General features: G+C 49.0%; 1 protein-coding gene across 6 annotated transcripts in view; it reads left to right on the plus strand.

Annotated features, from left to right (window-relative positions):
- ARHGAP23 (Rho GTPase activating protein 23) overlaps positions 1-17,863 on the plus strand; it is a 71,753-nt gene extending 53,890 nt beyond the window's left edge. For all 6 annotated transcript variants that reach the window (XM_037808522.1, XM_037808520.1, XM_037808521.1 and 3 more), the window contains 4 exons: positions 5,408-5,449; positions 5,895-5,991; positions 8,034-8,065; positions 15,283-17,863. In XM_037808522.1, the coding sequence (XP_037664450.1) occupies positions 5,408-5,449; positions 5,895-5,991; positions 8,034-8,065; positions 15,283-16,326 (1,215 nt within the window). In that variant the 3' untranslated portion in view covers positions 16,327-17,863. The remainder of the gene's footprint in view (positions 1-5,407; positions 5,450-5,894; positions 5,992-8,033; positions 8,066-15,282) is intronic.
- Positions 17,864-19,030: the final 1,167 nt, after the last annotated feature.

Below are 19,030 nucleotides of genomic sequence, written 5' to 3' on the forward strand. Positions count from 1 at the left end.
AGGCAGCCTTCCCTTTTGTGAACTCTCAGTTTCCGTCTGTCCATCCATTCCCGTGTCCATCCATCCATTCCTGTGTCCGTCCATCCATTCTCCCTGCCCCCCCAGAGGCTTTGGGCCTTAAGGTCTTGAAGAATAATTCACCACCTAAAGGCCACGAAGATATTCTCCTACGTCAGCATATTTTTCACATTTTAGCCTATAATCCATTAGTTTATTTCTACACAAATGTTATATTTTTTATTTGCATTTTGTAAATTCTTTGTGCGGTTAATTTTTAGACCCTTTATGTGTTTTGTTGCCATTATGAATGGTATGTTATTTTCTGTTATCCTTTCTAGTTGGTTATGAGGCCCACTGACTTTGTTTTTTAACTTAGCCATATGAAGATATAAGTCACATACCATACAATTCACCCATTTATTTATATACTTACTGATTTCCGAGGGGAACAGGGCTGAAGCTTACCATTGCATTAACAGTGGCCAATGGTTGAGAATCCTAAACATGCCTGTAAACTGTAGAGCACTGTACCCAGAGTAAAGAGGCGTCATCTTGCCGATCTCACAGGGTCCCCGTGAATCTCGAGTATCATTGTCTTCACTTGACAGAGGTGGAACGTAGCCCGGGAAGCTTGCCCAAGGTTGCACAGCTAATAAGCGGCAAAACTAGAATTTGATTGAGTCTAGATCTGTTTGATACCAGACTTAATCCTCTGAAACTTCCATACCTTCTCTACAAGGATGCACGTTTTAGTATTTTTGACATTGTGTCTTTTGACTTTCTTATTCTCTCTCAGTTATATTGAGTTTGAGTTTGAAAGAGTAAAGATGTTTATAAGTAAAAGATATTAGGAACCTGATTACAGGTATTTCAATCAGTTATTATATGCATACATATTAGAAGTAGATCCTTCACCCTGCTAGACTGTTGGAGTCAAATCATCAATCACAGGATGTATGTTTCTAGTTCTTTAAGTCTTTATCATATACCTATTATTTGCCAAGTACCGGAGCAGGTACTAGTATATAAATTGATTTGTCTCTTTTCTTGTTTTAATGTTTACCAACCCTAAATTGTGGGCTTCAGTTGGGCAGAGTCCATGCCTGTTTTTTATGTTAATGTAGACTCAGTGCCTGTCACATATTATATAGTTGGTAAATAGTTATTGAATGAATGAATAGTTCTAAATGATTTTAGAACCCTCATTAGGTGGATTTCTGTAAATAAAAAGAAAAATAATATAACTATATGAAAAATATCTTCAAAAAATTTTTTTTCTAATTAGTGCTTTCATATAATACAGAGTATGTGTTTAGGAATGAGAATGATCAAAATCCCCAAATAAAATGGAGCCTCCTCAATGGGCAAACTATTTATCTATCTGGATAGTAATAATAATAGCATAATGTAAGCACTGGACAAATATTAGCCATGTGCAGTGTGGGCATTACTCTGCTTAATCCTTTTTCTTTCTTTTGCCTTTTTTTTTTAATGGAGAAGTTGTGGGTTTATAGAACAATCATGCATAAAATATAGAATTCCCATAAGCCACCCTATTATTAACATCTTGCATTGGTGTGGTACATTTGTTACAATTGATGAAAGCCTATTTTTATAGCTGTGCTATTAACTATAGTCCACAGTTTAACTTAGGGTTCACTGTGTTATGAAGTTCCATGTATATATTTTCCTAAAATTCTTATTCTAGTAACATATATACAACCTAAAATTTCCCCATTAAACCGCATTCAAATATATAATTCAGTGGTGTTAATTACATTCACAATGTTGTGCAACCGTCACCACCATCCATTACCAAAACGTTTCCATCATCCCAAATAGAAACTCAGTGCCTTTAAGCCTTAACTCAACCCATTTAAATTGAACAATTCAGTGGGTTTTCATACGTTCACAGAGTCAGGAGGCACACGGACTTTTGTATGTTGATCTTTTATTTGACAACCTTGCTAAACTCTTTGTATTAGCTCTATTGATTCTCTTAAGTTTCTTATGTAGATGTCATCTGTGAATACTTACAATACAGTCTTTGAATTTCAAATTTGTTTCTTTTAGCCCTAATCCCTTTTATTTCTTTTTCCTGTCTTTTATTGTAGGCCAGGACTCTCCCTATTTTGAATAGTAATAGTGAGAGTTTACCTTATTCCTAACCTCAAAGTGAATGTGTCTAAAATTTATCCTTCAAGTGCACTCTTTATAAAGTACAAAATTGACCTCTAAGTTTAATTTCTTATAGTTATCTGTTTTTATCTGGTTTTTATCACAAGGTTATAAGAGCCTCAACAATTGAATTTGGCAGCTTTCCCTCTTTTTTCACATTCTACAATAGCTTATAGAGACTATTTCTTCCTTGAAATATTGAAAGAAAACAAAACTGTAAAACTGGGATGCTTTTCAAGTGAGGGTTTGAATGACTATTTCAATTAATTTAAGGTTGTCTATTTTTTGTTTCCTCATGTTGATTTTGTCATTTTTCTAGAGATAAGTCTGCTTTATCTGGGTTTTCATATTTATTGATACTCTATTAGCTTCTATTATGTTTTACATACAGTTCATATCTGTAGTCATTTTCCCTTTTTTCCTTCTGTATTTTATTTGTGTCTTCTCTTCATTTTTCTTGATCCAACTTTCCAGAGATTCATCTATCTTATTATTTTCAAAGCACAAGTTTAAAAAAATTTTATTGGCCTCCTTTCCCCTCCCCCAGCTCCCTCTCCCCCAGCCCCTGGTAGCCACTCTGTTCTAGATACCTCATATAAGTGGAATCATACAATATTTGCCCTTTTGTGTCTGGCTTATTTCTCTCAGCATAATGTTTTCAAGGTTTATCCACATTGTAGCATGTTTCAGAACTTTATTCCTTTTTAATGCTGAATAATATTACATTGTATGTAGATACCACATTTTGTTTATTGTTTATCTGTTCATCCACTGATGGACACTTGAGTTGTTGATCTTCTTTATTGATACCAGATTAATCTTGTTTATACTGCTTGATATAAACTCAAAATTACATCCACGTTATATATAGGCATGGGGCTAAGGTAGTATAGATAACAGTTTTTAAGTTTCTCTAAAGGTCTAAATTTAACCTTTTTTCACTAGGATTATATGAAATTTAATTGACACTAACGACCGTTTTAAATGACCTCTAACTGTGTATGAATGAAGTATTTTCTATAGGTTCTGTCTTCTATAGTTGATCATTTTTATGTCTTTGTATTTTCTATTTTATTGATATCTGTCCTCCGTTAACATTTTTCTTCTTGTTTCTTTGGGTTTTCTCTGATATTTTTTTCTTCTTCTTAGCTGCATAACTTGAATGCTTAGCTCATTTGTTTTCAGTTGTTCTTGTGTTCTGATAATTTTATTTAAAGCTACAAATTTCTCTTTAAGTTCACTTTATTTTTATCCCACAGATTTTTACATGTAGTGCTTTTCTTGTCATTTATCTCTATGTATTTTGTGATTACAATTTCCTCTAATCCAAGGGTTATTTAGTAGCATTATCTATAAGTTTCCAGACATGTGAAGATGTGCGTTTTTTAGCTCTTTTTTTTTTGTTATTATTGTTATTTCTAATTTTATTCCATTATGAGCAGAAAAACCTAGACCGTATGACATTGAATCCTATGAGAGTTTCATGGTGGCCTAGGACATATGGTTGGTTTTTCAATGATTCATGTGTGCTCTAAAAGAATGTATTTTCTCTAATGATTGATTGCAAAGTTCTGGTATGTCCATTAGATCAAACCTGTTAACTGTGTTGTTCATCTTGTCTATATCTTTGCTTAGCTTTTTTGCCAGCTTGATCCGCTATAATCTTTAATTTGTCTAGTCCCCCTTTAGTTCTTTCAATATGTTAGATATTTCTATGCCATGATTTATTATGTCATCTTTATCTGTTGTTCCTTTCACCTGTATATAATAAACCTTTTTGACTCTTTTAAGTGTCTCTTGCAGACCACATATTTTTTAAATTTAAAAAAATGTAATCAAAGTCTCTAACTTTGATCTGCAAATTTAACTCATTTATTGTAATTTCTGTGCTCTTAGGACTTATTTCTGCCATCTTAAATTTCATTTTCTGTGTACCACATTTTTTTCTTTCTTTTGTTCATCTGTCTTACCTTGCTTTGTATGGACTGAATTTCATTTTCCTGATATAACAATTATACATTCTATTTTTTGTTCTCCAGGGAGTTACTACATCCTTATGAAAACCCACACTTACGTCTCATTTTCTTTATTGATCTCTAAAGCTCATCAGTATTTTCCTTCCACCAGCTTCTAAAAGATGAGTACCTTGGCGTGTTTTCAGCTATCACTGGTTTCTCCCTCTGCATTTGAATTTCGGGTTATCATGGACACACTTTGAGTAAATGCATGTATGTGTACGTGGAGGTTGGGTATCTGTTTATTTTGAAAACCATAGATTCTTCTAAGCTCTTTATTCATCTTTACTTCTCAGAGCTTGTTGCTCCATCCTGGATTCATTTTTTTAATTTGTTCAGATTCACTTAGAGAGTGTTCGTGTATTAAACTTTCTGTTGTCTTAGAATAGCTTTATTTCAGACTCAAATTTAAATGAGAATTTAGCAGATTATAAAATTCCAGGCTTAAAATTGTATTCTTTCAACACATTGAAAATATTACTTCCTTGTCTTTTGATTCTGATTGTACTGCTGAGAGTCCTAATTACATCTGATGCCTGTTCCTTTTTAGGCAATCTGTTTTTTTCCCCCAGAAAAGAATTTTAGAGTTTTAGCTTCAAGAGGCTCAAAATTCCCAAAATGTGTGTAAGTGTGGGGTTTTTACTTCATTTTCTATCCTGTTGGTAGTTTTTTGAGTACGCCCTTGCCTGCCCCGCCCCCGCCCCCAGGAATCTCCTGGCCTGGGTGAGCGCGGAGCTCTTCAGCCGAGTCCGGAGTTCCGCCTGCTGCAGGCCTGGCTGACACCAGATGGCGCTGCTGCCGCCGCCTTCCAGGCTCGCGGTGGGGCGTGTGCCCTAGTGAGGGGCTCCGGACAATGCCCAGCGTCTGGTGGAAAACGGGCAGAAAGGAAGGCTCTCCCTGAGCCTCGCCCGTCTGTTCTCCAGTTGTCCCCCACTCCAGGCTGCGTTTCTCTCCCACACCGGGGTCCAAGCTTTTCTCTCCCCAGGGGTTTCTCACAGTTTGGGGAGCTACGATCCAAGACCATCACCCTCCCTCTGATACCTCTCCAGCAGCCAGGGTGGCTCAGGGTCTTGCAGAAGCGGGGCGACCGGTGCCTCTTGGTGCCCCCACCCGACCCTCTTGAGGGACCCAGCAGGTTGAGGAGCCCATGCCTCCCTGTCTTCCCCAGCCCCTTCCCACGCTGATTTTGTCACTTCCTTTTGTCTCCTCTGCAGTCGGACTGGTTCTTCAGTGACAGCGAGGACAAGGGGGAGAGAGTAAGTGATGCAGAGGGCTGGGCTGGGGTCTGGTCACAGGCTGGGGGGTCGGGGCAGCAAGACCTGAGCAGGGGAAGGCCCCTGCCCTTGGAGCACCCTCAGTCTGACGGAGGAAACATAGACCTAGAAACTCAGAAGCCTCCAATTATACGGGACAGACCCAATTCTGCCTTCAGGAGCCCCCAGTCTGATGGGGGAGAACCACCTCCTGCCCTCAGCTGAGGGAGAAGCTTGGGCCTTCAGGGCTCCATCAGGGCACTGGGGAAGGCACAGAAAGTCTGATGGGGGGTGTTCAGCCAGCCCTCAGGAACACCTAGATGATGGGGTCCCTGCTGTGGTGAGCCCCAATCTGATGGAGGAGACATGAACCCTGGTTCCCCCTCCTGAGGGGTCCACCACTCAGCCATCTGATGGCATGTGGGCTGACCCCTCTCCCTGTTGGCAGACCCCTGTGGATGACAAGGAGCCTCAGTCTGTGCCCAACATTGAGTACCTCCTGCCCAACATTGGCAGAACGATGCCTCTTGCTGACCCAGGTTCAGGTAAGTGCAGGGACCCAGAGTGGGTGGCGGTGGGTCTCTGTATTCCTCAGGGTCCCAGGTCCCGGCCCGACACCAGCTTCCCTGCTCCTGCCCCAGCAGGGCCCGTCCCTGCTCTGTCACTGAGGTTGGGGTGCTGCAAGGCCTTCTCCCTCTTGGGTCTGCTTGGCTGCACCCCGGGCAGAGCAGGAGCTGCCCTTGTTGCTTTGTTCGCCCTCCTTCACTGGTTTCTTACCTGAGCTGTTAATCTCTCATGGGCTGCATCCTTCTGGGCATGTTCTTCTTTTTAATTTTTCTTCTTTTTTCCTCTTCTCCTTGCACCCCTCTGTTCCTCCTCCTTCCCTTCTCCCTGTGCTCTCTTCCCATTCCCTCCATCCTGCTCCCTTCTCTTCTCCTCCCTACCTGCCCTCTTTCCCCTCCCCCTCCAGCGGACGTGTTGGAGATTTAAAGGGTACAGTGCGGTTTCGCGGCCTCGGTCACTAACAGTGGCTGGTGATTATAAGAAGGCTGGGCAGGCATGATGGGCAAGCAGAAGTGCCCCAGACCCTGAGGACATATACCAGTCACCCTTGTTCATTAACACCTGATCCTTTGCCTCACTCCTTTCCTGTCCTAGAGCCCCTTCTCAGGAGGAAGGAGGCACTCACTGGAGCCAGCTCCTTTCCTCCTTGCCAGCAGGTTTGGGTATTGGATGGCTGCCCTCTGCAGCGCCCCCTGCTCTGCCACCTTCCCTCCATGCTGAGCCTTGTCACTCCTGATGATCTGGGCTGGGGGCAGCTTGGCTGGTGGCAGGACCAGCCTCTCCTGACACCAGTGATGCCACCCCCAGCAGCCTCTGTCTCTAGCTCCTGCTTCAGTCACCCCAAGGGGCTAGCTTTTCCTGCTTCTGAAACCAGGGACCCTGGTCACTCAGCCCCTGGGTCCTTGGTCTAGGGCCTCTGGTCCTCTCATTGCAGAATAAAAGTAATTTTCATGCCCAGAGACAAATGAATGACCAGATGCTCCTTGGCTTAAGCCAGTAACTCCTCCCGCCCCCCAGATGCCCGACCCCTTTAGCACTGACCATCCCTGTCTCTGACAGAGGCACACCACCAGCACCCCTAGTGGCAGGAGACAGGGAGGGTGGCCACAAGATGTGGGGGATGGGGAAGGTAGGGAGGAGCCCCCTGTCTCTTCTAATCACTTGCTGCCCCCCCCTTGCCCTGTGCGTGTTGCCGTGTGCTCAGTCCATCTCGCTCCTCTCACCGTGTGCAGTGATGTTGGGGCTGGGGAGGAGGTGTCTAACTCGCTTGCCAGAGAGTGTGGACTAACCGCACCTGCCCAGACGCCCATTGGACCCTGGGAGGTCCTTGGTTCTGCCTGCTCCCTCCCTAGTTTTGGAGAGGGCACTGCCAGGACTTGTTTCTGTCTCCTCCACCCCAATGCTGTTAAGGGAGTGGGACTCAGGGGTGCCCCTGGAGCAAGTGAGCCTCGGGACTGGAGGTGGAACCTGTGAAGGCTCTAGTCGCCAGTCCACTCCACCTCCTTCCTTCCTGCCTGTCTACTCAATCATTCACGTGGTCCCTCTCCCGTCCCATATCCTGGGAGACAGTGGGTAAGGGTGGATGTAGGACCCCCACCTCCCCATGCACTGTGGTCTCCATTTCACCAGAGCATCTGTGATTTGCTGTGTCTCACTGTGGTGGTTTGCGTGAACTGCATCTGGTATCTGGCATTTTCTCTCCAGTGCTTCAGAGTAACAGGGATGGGAAGGGGTGGAGGGTGGGGGAAGTCCCTTAACTCAGGGTAAAAAAGGGTCCAGTGGCAGCAGCCTGATGTCACTTCCTGCCTCAAAAGGAAGTGGTGCTTGACATCATTTCCTGCTCCAACCCCATCCCAGAGGAAATGATATGAGAGGCCAGCCACACCCCCAGGGCCTGGGCACATCTCAGGATGGGCACCTCCCTGGTTCCTGAAGCCTTTGTGGAGAGGGAATTGTAGTCACAGTACTCGGCCTTCTCTAGCCCCATCAAACTTTCATTTTTCTTTCTGTCTCTCACCAACAGATTCTACCACCTGTAGTTCAGCCAAGTCCAAGGTGAGTGCCCAGGCAGTTCCGAAGGTGTCACCCCCATGCAAACCAAGCACTTGTGCTTTTTGGTCAAAGGAATTGGGAGGATTGTGATTGGTTCCTGAGGAAAGTTGATGGGGTGGGAGAAAGGCTGAATGTCCAAGGTACCCTGTCAGTTTTTGGCGAGCATCTGGGGAAGGAGAAGGAAGTTAGGAGGGTGGGAGGCAGCAGTGCCCAGAGGTTAGGCACACAGGCTCTGGGGTCACACAGTGCTGGGTCTGGGTCCTGATTCTACCACTTATTTGCTTTGGGACTTTGGGCAACTTACTTACCCTCTCTCTGATCCCTCAGCTTCCTCATCTGAAAAATGGGAATAACAACAAATGCATCTGATAAAATCTATTCTTTAAGGCCTTTGGAGAGCTCAGAAGCAAGCAGAAGTGAGGAAATAATAAAGATAAGAGCAGTAATCAATGAAATTGAAAACAATTAAGAAAATAAACCAAAAGCTCGTTCTTAGAAATGGTCAATAAAGTTGGTAAACCTTTAGCTTTTTTACTGAGGCTAAAATGCAGTTGGCACAAATTACCAATATCAGGAAGGAGGGGACATTACCACAGACCCCATAGACATGAAAAGGATAACAAGGGGATACTATGAGCAGCTCTATTCCCATAAATTCAACAACTTAGAAGAGACCAATTACTTGAAATATTTTATCAAGACTCACTGAAGAAGAAATAGATAACCCAAATAGTTCCATACCTACTAGAGAGGGTGGATTTGTCATTAAAAACCTTCCAACAAAGAAAACTCCAGGTCCAGATGGTTTCACTAGTGAATTCTACCAAATATTTAAGACAGAAATAATACCAGTTCTCCACAATCTCTTCCAGAAAATAGAGGAGGAGGGGACACCTCCCAGCTCATTTTATGAGGCCAGCATTACCCTGATACCAAAACCTGACACTGTCTCTGGAAAAGATAGACTTAATTCATTTAGTCACACCACAAATATTTATCAAACATTTACTATATATCAGAACTTCACTGGGCACTAAAGATACAGTAATGACAGATGTGTTCCTGCCCTCACAAAACTTATCTTCCAACAGGGAGACTAATGAACAAATAAAGACTATATACAGATATATGGCAGTTTAGGGGGTACAGAGAAGGCAGAAGCTAGATGGGGTGGGCTGGAAGGTGAGAGAGGAAAGAGAGCAGGCGGAGCGTCTTTTTTGAGAAGCCTGACTGAAGAGATGTTGAGAGGAGCAAAAAGGGAAGGATATGTGAATTGAGGAAGTTCTCCTTAAAAGCAAGACTCCTCAGGCGCATGTTTGCCCACCAACAGGAATGACCAAGGAGAGAGGTGGTTAGTGAGAGCTGGAAACAGCCCCCGAGGCCGGAGGGGCCTTTGCCCCATGGAGACACTTCCCAAGGGGTAACAGGAAGGGAAGGAGCAGAAAGGGGGGCCCAGCTGCAGGCAGAGCTGGTGGTGGATGTTGGGGGCATTTGCAACTGATAGTTCCTCTTTCTTCAGTGAAGCAGGAGAGGGCCCTCAGCTGAAAGTGAAGGAGGTGGGGAAGTTTGAGCAGAGTGTAGAGGTCTGGTAGGGGCTGCCAGAAGCGAGGTGAGCTTCCAGAAGGAGGGGAGGAGTGTTAGTGGCAGCGCTGAGGTCTCTGAGGGCCGTGGTCGGGGACCGACAGTGCCACAGGCAGCCCCTTCTCAGGAGCCAGCTCCTTGGGGGCTGCTCTGCCTGGTCCTGGGTGGATGTGGCACCTCTGTGCTCCCGGGAGGAGCCCCGCTGCCCAGAACTGGCCCTCATTTCCTTCCTGTGACCTCACTCTGTCTTCAGTGGATTCCAGCACTGACCTCCTCCTGGATCACAGGCCACCTCCCCTTTGAAGCCTCCCTGCAATGTAATTTATTCCTTCTGAGGCACTAGCATATGCTGCTTCCCAGTCCACACCCACCTGACTCTGGCATTAACTCGGGAACTCCTCAGGAGGCCCTCTTCTCAGTCACCTGGAACACAGAGTGTGCTTTTCAAAAAGTGTGTCTTTACTTTAAACTGACTCAAGGACTTCACTGTGACCTCAGCGAGTTGCCCAAAAGCACTAGCGTGAGGCAAGAAAAATGAATTCACCTTGACTGAGCACCTGCTAGACCACATTTATGTAGAGAACTTTTCACAAATATCTACCACATTTAAGCCTTAGAAAAGATCCTTGAGTTTTGTCTATCCCCATTTTACAGATAGGAAAACCAAGGCTCGGAGAGTTTAAGTTACCGGAAGTTTGAGAGGGCATGTTTTCAGGCCTCAGAGGGTGGGGAGCAGGTTCCATGGACTCTCCGGACAGTGCTGCCCTTGGGGAATTCTCTGTGGTCAGGCTCAGGGTGTTTCTTGACTTTCTGGCACAGGGGCTGGATCCGTCTTCAGCACAACCCAAACCAGCTGGCCACACCTCTGAGAAACTGAGGCACGGACCAGGGTGCCTGTTTGTTAAGCAATAGTGAGAAATAACTGTCCCAGGGACAGAGACACTGAGTGGCAGGTGCAGTTGGCGGTCTCCATAGTCTGATCCACTTGGGATGCCGGGAGCCAGAGCTGGGGAGGAGCTGCTGGGCCCCTGGGCCTGCAACATTCTGTCCCAGCTGTAGGGAAGGTGCTGCCTACGGACCTGGCGCCTGGCCCCTCGCCAAGACTGTGGGCAAGGGGTTGGAAACTCATCACTGCCAATCTCTGACTCTTTTCCCCAACTCGCTAAGATCAAGGTCAGTAGTTGTCAAACTGTTCCTCGGAGCCCTTGGGGTCATCACCACCAATGGGTGTGTGGGGTGGGGGGCAAGGGGACAGGTCTTAAGGCTTCAGCCTCCTTGGCTTTTTTCTGTTTCTAGTAGCTGGGTTTCTGGGGACAATTCTATTTGCACAGAGGGCTCCCAGGCTGCATTCATTTCCTAGAGCCACTGTAACGAATGACCACAAACTGGGTGCCTTAAAACAACAGAAATGTATTCTCTCACAATTCCAGAGGCAAGAAGTCCAAACTCAAGGTGTGAGCAGTGTCATGCTCACTCCAGAGACTCTAGGGAAGAAACCAGCCCCTGGGTCTGTCCTAGCAGCTGGTGGTTGCCGGCATTCCTTGGCTGGTAGCCACATCACTCCAAGCTCTGTTTCCATCTTCCCAAGGCTTTCCCCCTTTGCATGTCTGTGTGTCTCTGTTTTCTCTTTTTATAAGGACACCAGCCATTGGGTTAGGGTCTACCCTAAACCAATATGACCTCATCTTGACTAATTGTGTGCAAATAAGGTCACATTCTGAGGTTCCTGGTAGACATGAATTTTTTTGGGAGGTGGGGGTGAGGGGACATTATTCAACCCAGTCCACAGGCTAGAATAAAAATGGAAAACCATTGTTCTAGATTTAACAAGATCTCCACAGTCTTTCTCCAGACTGTGTGCAGGACACGGATATGGTGTCAGTGCCCTAAATTACAGTCACACTTGGACCCCATCTCCCTGCCAGGATGGTTTTGGCTGTGCTTGATGGGAGTGTGGGCAGCCACTCCCATCCTTAACTTGCCCCTGATGCCCTCCCTTGTAGGTGGGTCTTATCAGGTAATGCTCAGGTGGCTTCCTTATCAACTTAGCTCCAAGTTCCTGGGAAAGGGGGCCACTTTTGTCCTCTCTGCTGGTCCCTCACTCCCGTGCTTGGCTCTCTGTCCTGCCTGCAGGAATCAGCCCAAGGAGCCCTTAATTGGGCTCTTTTGGATTCCAAGCCCTGCCTTGTCACATTTCACATGTTCCTAAACGTTCCCTAACCTAGCCCAGGGAATGGCTGCACCGCATGCCCATCCCAGGCCCTAACAATATCCTCTCTATGACCTTTACCCTGAGGGAGAATTAACTGGCCATCAGAAAACATCTGTATTGGTCACAGATGCTATGGATGGTGTTTCTCTGGCTTCTTTAGGTCCCAGGTCCCTTTGAGAATCAGAGGAAAGCTTTCCCCTTGCTCCAGGAAAATAAATATCCATAGCAACTTCTGGGGCTTGGTGGACGCCCAAAGTTCCTTCAGGGACACCAGTTCAGAGCCCCTCCTCCTCCTCCAGAGGACCCAAAGGCTGCGGACAAGCTGGCTTAGTGGAAGGTGTCAGTTCAGTGTCAGTAATGCCTTTGGTCATCGCTGATTTCTGGGTTTAAAATATCTAGCAATATTAAGACTAGCTGCCGTTTATTGAGCATTTGCTATTTGGCAGTTGCTGTGCTTAGAATTATTAATCTTCACGAATGCCCTGTGAGCCAGAGGCAATTTTTACAGTTGAGGAAACAACAGAGGCTGGGAGAACTTCTGTAACTTGTCCCGGGTCTCACAGCAGCTAATCACCTCACTCCAGAACCTGCCCGCTTGAGCTGCAACCCAGTGAGCATTGATGCCAGCCCTGGCCTGACCTTGCTCAGCTCTAACCAGCTAATCAGCCACTGATGGCACTGAGCTCATTTCTGTACCAGTCTCCAAGCACCGGGCAGGCCCCAGGGAGCCCACTCCAAATGCAGTGGGCCTGACTCTGGCATGCACTCTGTAACTGTCAGATGAATACGGTGGACTGAAGAAATAACTCCGCTCTAGTCCGGTGCAGGATTCCCACAACGTCTCCATAGAGCTTCTGCTTGCACACCTCTAGCGAGGGGGAACTCACTCCATTCTAAGAGCTGGCTGAGAGAAAACCCTTCATTCCAGTGACCTGAATCTAGGTCCTTGTCACTTCCACCCATTGCTTCTAACCCTCTGGAGAACCTTTCCTGGACTGACCCCTTGAACTTTATGTGAATCTCCTGACCTCTGCATTCCCTAGAAGTGACAACTTGGTGATCTTACTGTTTCTGAAACCAGCTGGGATGAGAGGGTAGCTTAATCAGATGCTCCTACTGGCTTCTGACGCCTGTCTTTGGTCTCCCAAGTCTGTCAGAGATCACTGGTCAGGAAAGAAAGAGGTCCTGGCCACCACATGCCTTGGGCAGATCCCAGCAGTGCTGCTGCCTCCTGCAGCTCCAGCTGTCTCTGGAGTGGCACAGTGTGGCAGTCGTGACCCAGGAACCACATGCCTCTTCTGTGCTTCAGCTTTCCCAGAAATAACTGGCGTGAGAGGGAGCGCGTGGGCTGCAGTGCTGCACGAGGCATCTCTGTCTCCATTCATTGTTCCACCATGGCTGAAACAGGAGGTGGCACGTAAGGAGGGGTGGAGGGTCAGGGGTGACCTCAGGCAGCTCACTCCAGTCAGGTCCCAGCATCTACTTCTCCAAGGCTTGCTGTGCTGAGGAGATTCCATCCACCCATTTGTCCATTTATGTAACATTTTCTAAGCACCTGCCGTGTGCCAGGCACTGTGTTGGGAGCCAGGAAGGCAAAAATGAGTGAGCCATAGACGAGGTTCCTCTCAAGGAATGTAGAGCTTGTACAGATTATGTGGAAACAAAGGCATTGTGATGTGAGGAGAGCTGGTGTAGATGTATTTTCAGAGGGCTGTGGGAGCATGGAGAAGGGAGTTCCCAGCTCAGCCAAAGGGAGGTGGCAGTTGCTGCCCATTGGATGTCATGTTTGAGCTGGGCCTTGCAGGATAAGTAGGAGCTCAATCAGCAAATTGGGTGGGGGGACAGTGAGAGCTCCCAGAAATGTTAAAATGCAAGTCACCTCGAGGGCTGAGTTGGTAGGTCTGTATCACTCGAGGGAAGGCTGTGTTGGGGTTGGGTCAGAGCAGGGAATGAGGCTGGGAGAGTTGGGACCAGGTTGGGAGGGGCCCTAGGGATCATGCAAGTTTTGGAGCATGGGTGGGAGGTGGTCAGATTCATGCCTCAGAAAGATTGCTGTGGAGGAGTGGGGGCTGGGGTGCGGCAAGGGTGGAGGCGGGGAGCCCTGTTAGGAGGGGCCAGAAAAGGTGGAGTGGGGGACTGAAGAGGATATGGGGATGAGCTAGGTTTCAGAGTCATTTCACAAAGAATTGAGGGGACTTGGCTGTGGGTGGGGGGCAAGGGAGGAGTCAGAGGACCACCTTAAGGGGAGGAATGCAAACGGAGGCGGTTTGGGGCCAGAGGAGGTGGGATAATTGGTTTCAGGTAGGTTGAGTTTTAGGTGCCCAGAGAGACAGAGCCGCAGAGTTCTGGAGCTGGGGGCAGAATTTGCTGTTGCAAGTGGAGGCACTGGGGGGAGGTGGTGGGGCAAGTAAAGGGATGTTTGGGAGCAGTATTTCCCAGGGAACCTGAAGAGAAAGCAAGGGCTGTGAACAGAGCCCTGGAAACATCCATTCTAAAGGAGTGAGGGGGGGTAGAAGAGCCCCCCAAGAAGCAGAGGAGAGGCTGGAAAGGCAGGATGGAAGCCAGGCCTGAGAAAGTAATGAGGGCAGCGTGGGCTCTGCAGGGAGATGGTGTAAGGCCGGCACTGAAAAGCACCCACGGGCTGGCGCGGAACGTGGTTCTGGAGAGGGGGTGGCAGGGAGTTACCTGGCTTGGGGTTGGGAATGATAGCTCAGGAGGGGTCCAAGCCAATGGTCTGTACAGGAGTTTCAGCAGCTTTTGGCAGCAGAAGCTGGCAGCTGGACTGATCTGGGGTTAGGGATTGGCAGGGTGTGGACCTGGGAGGGTGGCTGCAATGCATGATGGGGCCTGCAGTGGCAAAGGGGAGGAAGTGAACTTGGGTGGGTCTCCCCAGGAGAGACTTGTGCCTGCTGAGCAGGTGGAAAGGCAGGTTTCCTGGGTGTGGGGGACTGAAGAGGGAGGAAAGGAGCTTGTAGTCAGAGAAAGGAAAAAAGAAATACTAAGGTGACCTCTCTGCCAGGGCTCTGGTGATGATAAGGCGACAGGTATATGTGAAATGGGTTCAAATTGTCAAGTGCTCTTCACTGTTGAGAGACTTTTCCAGAGCTGAGTTTAGCAGGATTGATCTAGTGCTGCATACCAAGAATGGAAGTTGGAGGAGGGAGAATGGTCTCGAGAGACCAGCCCCCAACTCACAGGAGAGAGCTGAGGGTCTGACTGAGGAGTGGTGGTGACTTTCCAGCTGGGACGGGATGCTGGTGGGGGAGCCGGGCTTGGTTTGCACCGGTTGAGCTCCGGGGCTGTGTTGTGAAGTTTTGTAGGTGGAAACATTGAGGGCGTTGGGGATTGCAGGCCCGGAGCTGGGGGAGAGGGCAGCACTGGTGCAAGTCTGGGCGCCTCCTGCGTACTGACCCGTCTCCCGCGACAGGGCTCGTGGACCCCCAAGAAGGAGCCATACACCCGGGAGACGCTGGCGATCTCCTTCATCTCGGCGGTCAACCGCAAACGGAAGAAGCGGCGGGAGGCGCGGGGCCTGGGCAGCAGCACCGACGACGACTCAGAGCAAGAGGCGCACAAGCCCGGGGCGGGGGCACCGGCGCCGGGGACCCAGGACCGATCCGAGGGAGAGCTGCAGGTCGCCGCCGTCCCCGAAGCCTCCGGGCGCCTGAGCCCCACGGCGGCGCCAGAGGAGCGGCCGGCCGCGGACACGCGCTCCATCGTCTCGGGCTACTCCACCCTGTCCACCATGGACCGCAGCGTGTGCTCGGGCACTGGAGGCCGGCGGGCGGGCGCGGGGGACGAGGCGGACGACGAGCGCAGCGAGCTGAGCCACGTGGAGACGGACACGGAGGGCGGCGCGGCGGGTGCGGGCCCCGGGGAGCGCCTGGTGCGCCGGCCCTCCTTCAGCTCGCACCACCTGATGCCTTGCGATACCCTGGCGCGGCGCCGCCTGTCCCGGAGCCGCCCGGACGGCGAGGGCTCCGGTCCCGGCACCGGTCGGGGGGCTCCCCGCGCCGCCGAGCTGCCGGGCTCGGCCTCATCCAGCAGCCAGGAGTCGCTGCGCCCCCCGGTGCCCGCGGCGGCGGCGCTGGGCGCGCGGCCCTCGCGCATCGAGACGCTACGGTTGCGCCTCCGCGGCACTGCAGATGACATGCTCGCCGTGCGGCTGCGGCGACCACTGTCGCCCGAGACGCGGCGGCGCCGGACCAGCTGGCGCCGCCACACGGTGGTGGTGCAGAGCCCACTGACCGACCTCAACTTCAACGAGTGGAAGGAGCTGGGCGGCGGAGGTCCCCCCGAGCCCGCGGACCCTCGGGCACTCAGTGACAACAAGGATTCGGGCCTCAGCAGCCTGGAATCCACCAAGGCGCGGGCCTCGTCCGCGGCCTCGCTGCTGCCGGCGCCGGGGGAGCCGGGAGCCCCGCAGAGCCAGCGCCGCTCGGCCACCTCCCGCCTCCACCAGTGTCTGTGACACCGCGACCCGCGCCCGTTGGGGCCCCGCTCCTCTCTAGAGCCCCTTGGGATACAAGAGTCTCCTCTGGCTCTCACCCCTTCTTCCGTTGCTCCTGGGTGCTTCAGGGTGGGGATGGGAGGGCGCCGGGGCTGTAGACCGCGTCTGTAGTTTGGGTGCTGGAATTGGTAGGGGAGGGACAGAGGAGAAGGCCAGGGCCGAGTAGTGTGAACGGAGGGTGGGGGCGAGATGCGGAGTCAGAGGGACAGGAGAGGGGATGGCCCGGGTTTAGTGCTGAGAGAGTGTGCCCTCCTGGATTTTTTTTTTTTTTTTTAATGTCTGCGCTTAGGGACCCTTGTTGACCGGGGGTGTGGGTAAGGAACCCACAAGTTTCAGACTAAAGAAAAGACAACGGGCGATACTGGTTGTTGGCTTCTTTCCTGTCCCTGCGGCGCCCGCGGTCCCGCTGCCCCGCCCCACCCGCCGACCCCCACTTCCGCCTTTGGCTCCTGGCCCCAAGTTAAGGGAGGGAGGTTGTGTGTGTAGGTATGTCTGGGGAGAGGCCCATGGGGTGGGGGTGGGGGTGGGCTTGTATGTGCGAGTGTGTGTAGTCACTGTCAAAGGTGTTCCCAGTAGCAGCTTCTGCCGCCCCTGCCCCTTCATGCCCCACCCCCACTCCCTGCCTTGGTGCACACAGGGATCCTGTCGCCTGCTGCTTGTCAGGTAGAGCCAGGGAAGGAGGTTGGGGCCACTCCATGGAGGCACGACTGAGACCCCCACCAAGTTATTTTCCCATCCTCTTGCCAACCCCTAAATCATTTCCCTAAGGGCTTTGACTATGGGGAGCTGCCGCTTCCCTAGACAGATTTGGGAGGGTCCAGGAGCCCCGCTGCTGGTACCGCCCTTGCCCTTCTTTTGTTCTCCCAGTGGTGCCTGCTGTGCTTCCACAGCTCAAGCACACAGACCCCCATCCCCTTCCCCTTAGGAGGGGGAGACAAAAACACCCTTGGTGTCACTGACTCTCTGTCTCTCTCTCACACACACACATACATACACGTGTGCGCGCACACACACTGATATATGGGGTCTGAGCTGTGCTGTTCCTCGAGCATGGGCGGGACCCCCCAGCCCCCTCACCTCCCACCCACTGTAAATAGACCTCAGGTCACCAGGCTGTCCCTCCACACCCTCACTCATTCCAGGGAAGCCCAGGTGGGTTGTGGCGCTCACAGCACGTCTCTCAGTTCTCTTGTTTTATGCAAAGATTTGCTGTAAAGTAGATTTCTCCCTCCCCTTCCCCCATCTTTTTTTTTTTGTAAATACTGTCTCTAAATGTGTAACATATTATAAAGAATTTATAAGAATTTTTAAAGATGTTTTGCTCATTTGAAAAAGTGCTGTAACAGTGTTGGATAAAGTCCTCCCACCCCATGTCTGCATGTTTCCTTTCACTGTGTCCTTGACACACCTCTCTAGGCGACAACTAAGATTTCCTGCTTCTGAAAAGTCCTGTCTTAAAAGTACAGTCTTTACCTTGGAAATAAATGGCCTTCCTCGAGGCATGAGTCAGCTGTCTCACTTGTTTTGGAGGGAAGAGAGGGCAGAGTGGGGTTGGGATGGGGAAGAGCGGGGTACCTGGCCCAAGGAAGGAGGGCAGTGGGGGCTGAGCCAGATTTTAGCAGGGTGGAGGCAAACCTCTCCATCCTGGTTACTTTGTAAGCGTCCTGGGGGACTCTTATGAGCGAAGACAAGGTACAGAATGCAGGTTGGAAGGGCAGGTGACCCTCATTGCTGCAGGAGGTGCAAGTTTCCATGTACCTGCTCTCGGTATCCCAGCAGGTGTGCAGAGACTTTCCTAGGCCTTCCCTTCAGAATGGTCCCAGAGGCCCCCCAAAACCTCTCCAGGATAATGTGCCACCCAGCATAGGGCCCATTCTGGCCAGCTGTCATCACAGGTACAAAACCAATTGTATTTCTACGAGCAGTGAACAATCCAAAAATAAAATAAAGAAAACAATCCTATGTATAATAGCATCAAAAAGAATAAAACATCTGGGAATAAATTTAATAAAAGAAGTGCAAAATGTATACACACAAAAAAACTACAAAACATTGTTGAAAGACAGTTTAAAAGATTTAAATAAAAGGAAAGACATCCATGCACATGGATCAGAAGACAACATTGTTAAGATGGCAATACTCCCTAAATTGATCTATAAATTTGACATAATCCCAATTAAAATCCCAGCTGTTTTGTTTTTGTTGTTTTGAAAAATTGACAAGCTGATCCTAAAATTCCTATGGAAATGCAAAGGATCCAGAATAACCAAAACAATTTTGAAAAAGAAAAACAAAATTGAAGGACTCACCATTCCCAATTCCAAAACTTACTACAAAGCTACAGTATTAAAGACAGTGTGGTTGGTACTGACATAAGGCTAGACATATAGATCAATGGGAAAAAACTGAGATTCCAAAAATAAATCCTCACATTTATGGTTTGACTTTCAACAAGGGTGCCACGATGATTCACTGGAGAAAGAACAGTCTTTTCAAGAGTGGATGCTGGCACAACTGGGCAACCATATGCAAAAGATTGAATTTGGACCCCTCTCTCACACCATATACAAAAACTAACTCAAAATGGATCATAGACCTAAATGTAAGAGCTAAAATAACAAAAATTCTAGAATCTTTGTGACCTGGGATTAGGCAATGGTTTCTT

The sequence above is a fragment of the Choloepus didactylus genome, chromosome 18 (genome assembly GCF_015220235.1).
Source record: "Choloepus didactylus isolate mChoDid1 chromosome 18, mChoDid1.pri, whole genome shotgun sequence".
NCBI lineage: Eukaryota > Metazoa > Chordata > Mammalia > Pilosa > Megalonychidae > Choloepus > Choloepus didactylus.